General features: G+C 42.3%; 1 protein-coding gene across 3 annotated transcripts in view; it reads right to left on the bottom strand.

Moving 5' to 3' along the window:
• Positions 1 to 5,893: 5,893 nt before the first annotated feature.
• Positions 5,894 to 9,324, bottom strand: part of SLIT2 (slit guidance ligand 2) — a 474,993-nt gene continuing 471,562 nt past the window's right edge. For 2 of the 3 annotated variants that reach the window (XM_075346918.1, XM_075346919.1), the window contains one exon: positions 5,894 to 7,699. In XM_075346918.1, the coding sequence (XP_075203033.1) occupies positions 7,458 to 7,699 (242 nt within the window). In that variant the 3' untranslated portion in view covers positions 5,894 to 7,457. The remainder of the gene's footprint in view (positions 7,700 to 9,324) is intronic. The other variant, XM_075346920.1, reaches the window with a different exon arrangement.

Below are 9,324 nucleotides of genomic sequence, written 5' to 3'. Positions count from 1 at the left end.
TGGGGCCGGGGCTGCCGCTGCGATCATCGTTTTTCTGCAGTTGAATGCTTTGTAGCACCGCTTTTTCCATCCAAATGGGCATTTGACCACTGCAGTCAATCACTGGCTGCAGCTTTGACCAACGCATCATGGTTATGGCATTTGATTGATTACAATGCTCACATCTGTCTGGAAGTAACAGGAAATACCAAGATCGGGATTGTACCGCTTGAAAATTCCAGATGAACAGTTTTTTCACCCTGTTGTGCAGATTTTTAAACATTTGCTAACACGGCATGTATATAATTCTGACAGTGATCTGGGATACATACCTTTTTTTAATAAAGTTTTAAGTTGCTCCACACTTTATTTTGTTGAAAATATCCTTTGTTGAGTGGTCCGATGGGCATCTCCAATTTGTGCATTGTGCCCCCTCTCTGTGCTAATGTCCCCCCCACCTTTGATTGATGTGGATGAAATCATCCACTAATTCAACAAAGATGTTGTTTGAGTAGAGAGCCTGGACATGCGCAGGTGTGAGACTTTGCCGGCTGTGGTGATGAAGTAGAAGACATCATCGACTTCAATCACAGGTTAAAAAGGAAAATGGATACAAGGATGAAAATAATGCCGGGACAAAATGAATGGCACCCACTGTTCAGTTTGATGCAAAAGTCAAACGCTGACTAACCTGTGATTAATTAGAAATTGAACTCACCTGACCCCAACTTTTTAATTCTCACATTATTTATTTTAATGACCCTCTGAATGGTGGCTTTGATGCCTAAAAATGCCAATTTTTTCCCCTGTTCATAATGACAAAAAGAAGAGAGCTGTCTAAGGCTAGTTTCACACTTGCGTTTTTGTCCTTCAGTCGCAATTCGCCGTTTTGGAAAAGAGCGGAATCCATTAACGGATTCCGCTGCTTCCCATAGACTTGTATGGACGACGCATTGCGACTGATGGTCCTGCGTTGCATCCGCCGGCCGACGCTACGTTGCATCTGCTGGGTGGAAAGAACGCAGCATGTAGCGTTTTTCTGCGCTTCCCTGAGCGTCAAAAAAACGCAATGTGCTGGATTCCGTCGGCCTCCGTCATTTTTATAATGGAAGCCTATGGTGGCGGAATCCGTCATTTGACGGATTCCTGTGACGCATGCGTTTTTACACAACTGCGCATGCTCAGTTGAGTAATTGTTGAAAAAAACAGCTACAATGGATTCCGTTGTTTTGCACCATCTGTCGCATCAGTTGTGCCACTATATGCAACGCATCCGTTACATCCGTCACACAACACAATGCAACGGATGCCGCACAACGCAAGTGTGAAACTAGCCTAAGCAGACCAAAAAATGCTATGATCACCAAGCACGAGCAGTTTAAAGGACCATCTCCAAAGACTTTGGCATCCCAATTCACTCGTTAACTGTTCCATGGGTAGAAAGCTTGCTGAAAATTTTACATTTCAGGATGTGGTGAAACAGATGAGAACTGATGAGAGTGCCCTACAAAAAGGTTTATTTTTTAAATGACTACATATATTTTGATAGGTCAACTTTTTTGATGAAATCATTTGGACATTGTATTACAATTCTGACATGATACACTGTTGGTACATAGTCACTTACTTCTAAAGATATTTGCTTTGTTATGATAAATACAAGGTTGCCAGTAATGCTGTAATACGAAGGTTTTCTCTTTTGTATACACTGCATCCAAAAACATTATTGCTACCTCCATGCAGAGACTGCAAACGCCCCGCACTGGGCTGAGCACTGAGAGTATCCGATCACACCAGGGCTCCACCGAGTGGTTAGCATACAAAGAGTACTCAAACTCCAACCTTGGACACTGATTTTTTTTGTAAAGTCCATGTTCAGTACGAAACCCGAATTTTTCAGTTTGGGTTCGCTCATCTTTATTGAAGAGACTAATGCATGTAAAGGCGGTTATGTACATTAAATGCTGGAGTCAACACCCTTCTCTAACGGGAAAAGTCGGGGGAAATAAAGTTGATCATGTTGCACTTCAAATAAACATTTTACTCTAAAAGGAGAAAAGTCGCTGCTAGAAGTGTCCGGTAGATTCTTACGCCCTACCTGCATTGAGAACACATGCATTGCTAACTAAGCATGCATGTACACTGGAGATCAAAATTAGAGGACAACACACAATTTCCTAAATGTTAAGGTCATTGTTTAGTCCTATGCGATTATATCCTAACATGAGTAAACTCGCAGTATTTTAAACTTATTTCATAAATTGAATTTATTCTAAAACACATAATAAAAATGTAAATGAGATAAATGAAAAAGAACAAGGATCAAAATTAGAGAACACTTTCAGATATCTGCAGGTTATTGGTGTTAATCTGGCACTTGCCACCAATTTCCTTCATTATCAGACAAACCCTATGTAACTGGCAGCCTAACTTTCCAGTTTGCACTGACTATGCAAAAATGTTGTGCCTTTCCAAAGTGACTGAAACTCTTCGGCAGCAGATTGTCCAGATGAAGGCCAAAGGGGTGACCCTATCATCCATAGCAAGAGAAATTGGTTATTCCAAGTCTAAAATTTCGAGAATATTGCATTTTTACAACATCACGAACTCTTCTTCCAAAAAGTCTGGTCACCCATGAAATGCAACTGCAAGAGAGGGCAGGATAATGCGAAGAATCTCCATGGGTAATTGTTTCAACACTGCAGCTGGAATTGCTCGCCAGTTTAGAAGCGAAGAGGGCAAGGGGTACTTCTCACATAGCGAGATCGCTGCTGAGTCACAGGTTTTGTGACATACCAGTGACCTCATTAGCGATCTCGCTGTGTGTGACACTAAGCAGCGACCTGGCCCCTGCTGTGAAATCGCTGATCGTTACACACAGTGCTGGTTCATTTTTTTGCTCATTGCTCTCCTGCTGTGAAGCACACATCGCTGTGTTTGACAGCGAGAGAGCAACGATCTGAATGTGCAGAGAGCAGGGAGTTGGCGTCTGGAAGCTGCGGACGCTGGTAACCAAGGTACACATTGAGTAACTAAGCGAAGCACTTTTCTTGGTTACCTGATATTTACGTTGGTTACCAGCGTACGCCGCTCTCAGGCTGCCAGTGCTGGCTCCCTGCACACGTAGCCAGAGTACACATCGGGTAACTATGCTTTGCTTAGTAACCCGATGTGTACCCTGGCTACGAGTACAGGGAGTCAGCGATAAGCGGTGTGCTCTGGTAACCAGGATAAATATCGGGTAACCAAGCAACGCATTTTGCTTAGTTACCCGATATTTATCTTGGTTACCAAGCGCAGCATCGTTTCCACAAGTCACTGGTGGCTGGTCACTGGTGAGATCTGCCTGACTGACAGCTCACCAGCAACCATGTAGCGACGCACCAGCGATCCTGACCAGGTCATATCGTGGTCAGAATCGCTGGTACGTCGTTTAGTGAGACGGTACCCTAAAGATCTGTCTTATCATACAGTGTCACAACGTTTAAGAGCATTTGGACTGAAAGCCCACTCTGCGGTAAACAAACTTCTCAGCAGAAAGAATCAAAAAGCTAGACTCACCTTTGATGAGGAGCATGTTGTGTGGACAGAGGAGAAGTGCTGCATAGTTCATTTTAGTGATGAAAGCAAGTTTAATTTATTTGGGTCTGATGGGAAACATCATATTCATCAACAAACTGGGGAAAGACTGAATCCAAAGTGTATTAAGAAGTCAGTGAATGGTGGTGGAGGAAGTGCCATGGTGTGGGGAATGTTTTCTGCAGCAGGAGTTAGACCTCTCATACAGCTACATGGTAGAGGGAATGCAAGTGTGTATCAGAACCATCTTCAAACAGACATGGTTCCTTACTTGCGTTCATCACTCAATCAGACAGCAATTTTCATACAAGACAATGCCTCCTGTCACACAGCATAATGGGTAAAGCAGTTCCTTAAAACAGAAAACATTGCAATGATGAAATATCCAGCCCAGAGTCCTGATCTCAACCCAAGAGAAAACCTTTGGAAAATCCTTGGTGACAAAGTTATGGCCAAGAAACCCTCAACAGTCAAAGAACTGTGGAAGAGACTGGAAGAAGAGTGGCCCAAAATCACACCAGAGCAGTGTGAGAGACTAGTGATGTCCTGTGGCCGCAGATGTGCTAAAGTCATTCAAAATAAAGGCCTGTACACGTCCTACTGATTGTTGACTGTTACCATCAGAAAATTTACCGGATTTTTCGGTCTATAAGACGCACTTTTTTCCCCCCAAATGTTGGGGGAAAGTGGGGGGTGCGTCTTACAGTCTGAATGTAGGGCTGTGGGGATTAAGGGTGCTGCGTTGGAGCGGGTCATCGTGGGCACGAGCAGGCTGTAGCAGCGCCTGCCGTGACCACGTGGACCTGCTCATTTAATATCCACGCCCATCATCTCTCAGCGCTGAAGCCGCGCTGACAGGTGGGCGGGATGATGGGCGAGGGATAAACAGCCGGCCCGTGTGATTACCCCTGGCAACTACAGCCTGGAGTGATCATGTGCGGCTGTATTCACTGCCCCCCGCGTATCATCATCAGCGCGGGGTGCAGTGAATCAGTACACTCACTGGCCACGATCCCTGCAGCATCGCGATGTCCTCCTGTCTGTGCCGGCGGTGGCTGTGTGGAGACTAGCGGTGCGCACAGCGATGATGTTATCGCTGTGTGCACGTGTCCACACACAGCCGCCGCCGGCACAGACAGGAGGACATCGCGATGCTGCATGGATCGTGACCGGCTCCACGCAGGTCAGCGGCGCTGCTGCTGACACAGATGGAGGAGGAGCGATGCTGCAGGGAGTGAGGTAAGGTGAGTATGAACGGTTTTTTTTCTGTGCCACAGGATGCGACCATACACCAGGATGGGGGTATATTATGAGCAGGATGGGGGTATATTATGAGCAGGATGGGGGTATATGAGCAGGATGGGGCCATATGCCAGGATGGGTTATATAGCAGGATGGGGCCATATGCCAGGATGGGGTATATAGCAGCATGTGGCCATATGCCAGTATATAGCAGGATGCGGCCATATGCCAGGATGACGGTATATAGCAGGATGTGGGCTATACCAGGATGAGGGACATATACTGTATATACAAGGCTGGAGGATCATTACCAGGATGGGGTACCTTAGTAGAGAATTTGGGGACATTACCCCCATAACAGTGTCAGCAGCAGATCCTCACCCCATAACAGTGACCACATTTTTTGCTTAAAATCTTATTTTCTTATTTTCCTCCTCTAAAACCAGGGTGCGTCTTATGGTCTGGTGCGTCTTATAGTCCGAAAAATACGGTACTTATAATCTTTCTCTGTGCTACAGTCATTGCTGTTCTCTAATTATGATCATCACGTTTTGGAAAAATAAAGCTTTAATGGTGATAAACTTTGGATCTTTTGTAAAACACTGTTCTAGTGGCATGGTGCCACATGGTGTTACAAAAAAAACTTCAAATGTTGATCGATGTAGATTTACATTATTTCTGAAAAAAGCAAGTGATCATACAATTTTGATCTCCAGTGTATATTGGAGGAGGCGGAAGGAATACCCGTTTGCCAAACAAGTGTATAGCCAGCCTAAAGGATGCTTTACACGCTGCGACATCGCAACCGATCTCGTTAGCGATGTGACACGCCAGATCGCATCTGCGATCTGCCAAGATCGCACATAGGTCGGTTTTATAGCGCCGGTCACATGTGCGATCTCGGCAGATCGCATCTGCGATCTGGCATGTCACATCGCTAACGAGATCGCTAGCGATGTCGCAGCGTGTAAAGCACCCTTAACACCACCATGCTTTAAATTGTATTTTATGTGCTTCACATATTTATTTCTTAATAATATGTGAACAGTTGCTTGACAGTGACCTCAAAAAGTTGAATGAGCTGAGGCACAAGTTATGGAAGTAATATCTGTTTAATTTACAAACATCAGTTTCATGACTGATATCAGTCCAAGTGAGACAAAACACGCTGTATTACACATGTACACCTATTTTTTTTTTTTTTTCTGTAAATACAAATTTAAAAAAATGCTGAACTTAACAAATGTTTTTGTACAGAGTGCCTGTTTTTTTTTCTTTATTTAAGGAAAGAAGAGCACAGCCCACTACCAACCATTAACAATCATATACTGTAGTTTAGCAGCAGCATATTAACATGGGAACCACGTAATACTATGGTAGTCTTATTATGGGGAAAAAAAAACCACAATTGGGAACAGTATGAACTGCTCCATAAGACAGATAAAACTTCATGGGGAGGGGATAGAAAGGATTTACTAAAACCTAGAGACATTTGTATGCCTAGAACACAATTTTAGTTTTACGTAAATATACATTATATTTCTATTATATGTAGGGAAAAAATACTTCTATATAAATTCGATCTAATGTGAAGACACTCTAATGTACATTTTTCCAGCAATGTCTTCAGACTTTGACGGCATTGCCGGTTACACAACCACATTAGCGAACACATATCGGACAAAACAAATCCATCAGACACAATTTGCTATGTTACTTCTAGAAGAGAAAAAAAAAAATCCTGACTTTGAGTCATTTTGCGTTTACCAAAATAGAAAAATATCAGGACAAATATAAATTAATATATATTAAAGCATTGAAAAAGGGATAACCTAAAATTGTTAAGAATGATGTACTCTGATACAATAAATATGTTTCATTCATATTCCGAATACTGTTTTTTTTTATAAACTTTTTGTAAAATTATTCCTAATTAAAAAAACTACCAGACTTTTATATACTAATGGCCCAGTTAATTTTTATATTACAAAAAAAAGATAATACTGGAAAATGGCTAGATGAAGACTTTTCGTAAGCTTCTTGTGCTATCACGTGACAATAACATTTTTAGAAGTCTATTCTGGGCTAATGTCCGTCCCCATTACTGTTCCTTTCCAGATGATTTGGAATGCGCAGAGTTCCTTAATACGCTTTAGCTGATCGGGTAGGATCAACTTGTTGCAAGAGACTGAATCAATCTGATCCCTCATAATTCACAGCTTGTCTTCTACTAAATGTGTGGCTCACCAATCGGCATGGCTCATCAATGCTGATATGTTAACCAATTTGAGTCTCCTTATCCGGGATCAATTTTTCACACTGATTTTCCAGCATCTGTTAATGAGCAAACCATGTTGAACAGCAGTTGTAGTCCCCTTCCTTAAGTGACATCTCCGTAGACTTAGTATTATTCTTCTGATATCTCTTCTTTTTTTTTTTTGAGAAGTCTTGCTTTAAAAACTTTAGACTTTTTTTTCTTTTTTGAATTGCCAGTGAGGAAAACGTCATTTTCTTTTTTTTTTTTTCTTAATAAAAATATGTCTGTTTCTTTATTTTACAATATAATTCAAATATTTTCCACTATCAAGTTTGAATTAGTCCAACACGATCATAAAAGGTATACAACGTTTTCAAAAGGGCTTCTGAAGGTTACATAATTATGAGGGGCACTTTGTACAGCCACACTTTATGACTTTCTCGATTTCGTCCACAAATGAGGTGCCATCTGTGCACTCAAAGATGTATTTCCGTCGCTTACTTCTCAGTGGTCTGCAACACTGACCATTTGTGCATCCCCCTCGGCATTCTAGTCTCGATACCTTCTCGGTCGTCTGGCAAGCAGCGTAACCTTGCTGCTTTTGGTAATAATCTCTGATCCGTTCCCCTCGGCAAGAGATTTCTGTAGATAAAATGAAAATAAATTAGGGTATGTTCTTTTGATAAATTGAAAATTGTAAGTATTTTTTTTCTGCTTTATTGAGTAACTGAGAAAAAGAGGGAGACAATTCTCTACTAAATTGTCATCTGCCAATGTTTGAGTGGTTTGGTTAGTGAAATTGCTCCTAACATGATCACCTTAGTTTTCGGACTCTTCAATTACAAGAAGATCTGCAGTTAAAAATCCTTGTCTACCCCTAAGGCTAGTTTCACACTTGTGTTGGGCGAAATCCGCTGGGTCCGTTGCTGCATCGTTTTGACGCATCCATTATTTTTGCGGTGTCAACGGATGCAACAGATCCGTTATTTCACAGGAATCCGTTAGCTAATTCCTGTGAAATAATGGATCCGTTGCATCCGTTTGGCATCCGTTAGGCGTCCGTCTAACGGAATGCGACGGCTCTGTTTTTTTCATGTTTTTCATTCTGGGCATGCTCGGTAGAAATTAGCGGAATCCAGCAGCGGATTCCGTTGTAAAGCACTTTGCAACAGAATCTGCTACCATAGGGAGCCATTATAAAATGTTAACGGAAGCAACGGAATCCGCTGGTCGGCGTCATTTTGACGCAAACAAATAACGTTACATTCAGCCGAGCGGAAGCAATGGAGCGTCAGCCAACGGAAGCAACGCAGGTACTTTTGGCACAATCCGTCATCAATGCAAGTCTATGGGAAACAGCAGAATCCCAAGACAGCGGATTGCGTAAAAAAAAAAAAACGGAAATGTGAAAGTACCCTTACCCAACATTTATAATAAGAAAAATGACCTTCAACTATATGTTGTCATAAATTAGGCTGATTGACATACTACTGTAATGTTGGCTGCTCAACTCCAGGATTTGTAGTCACCAAGGGACAAACACTGGGGGAAGGGAGCTGGAATTAACATAAAATTACATGACTTTTCTTAAAGAAGACTGAATACCATGAATCATTAATCACTTATTTTAATAATTAGAACAATTTAGGGATTATTCATGTGTAGTGTTTTGTGTCAGCATCTTCTAAACCAGTGTTTCTCAACTCCAGTCCTCAAGACCCACCAACAGATCATGTTTTCAGATTTTCCTCAATCAGGTTTTCAGGATTTCCTTAATGTTGCACAGGTGATGGAATTATTCCTTGTCTAATATTGAGGAAAACCTGAAAACATGATCTGTTGTTGGGTCTTAAGGACTGAAGTTGAGAAACACTGTTCTAAACAAACTTGTGTCTCCATGGTAACAGACTACAAAAAGAAGTCTGTGTAGTCGGGTCCTGTAATTACATTCCCTTTCATCTATCTCCTACCTGTGGCCAATATGTATGTTAGATTGAGGGGAGAATGATTGTAGGATCAGCGTACATCTGGGTTGTTAAAAGGGTTGACCCCTTCCAATTAAATTTCTCGCCTTGCTGAGGTGCCAAGCCGCGCTGTACTCTACTGCACTGAGTCCACCGTTGAGTATCCGCCTCTGTTCCCCGTGTTTGTTAATGGCTCCGATGCTGACCTCACCTTCACTGTGTGGCAGCCAATTGATGAGCTCAGCGGCTGTAGTGAGAGGCTCTTGTGCAGACGGAAAGTCCTGTTCATAGCCACTGAGTTCA

The sequence above is a fragment of the Anomaloglossus baeobatrachus genome, chromosome 1, assembly GCF_048569485.1.
Source record: "Anomaloglossus baeobatrachus isolate aAnoBae1 chromosome 1, aAnoBae1.hap1, whole genome shotgun sequence".
In the NCBI taxonomy this organism is placed as follows: domain Eukaryota; kingdom Metazoa; phylum Chordata; class Amphibia; order Anura; family Aromobatidae; genus Anomaloglossus; species Anomaloglossus baeobatrachus.
This window is presented reverse-complemented; position numbering and strand designations above follow the sequence as displayed.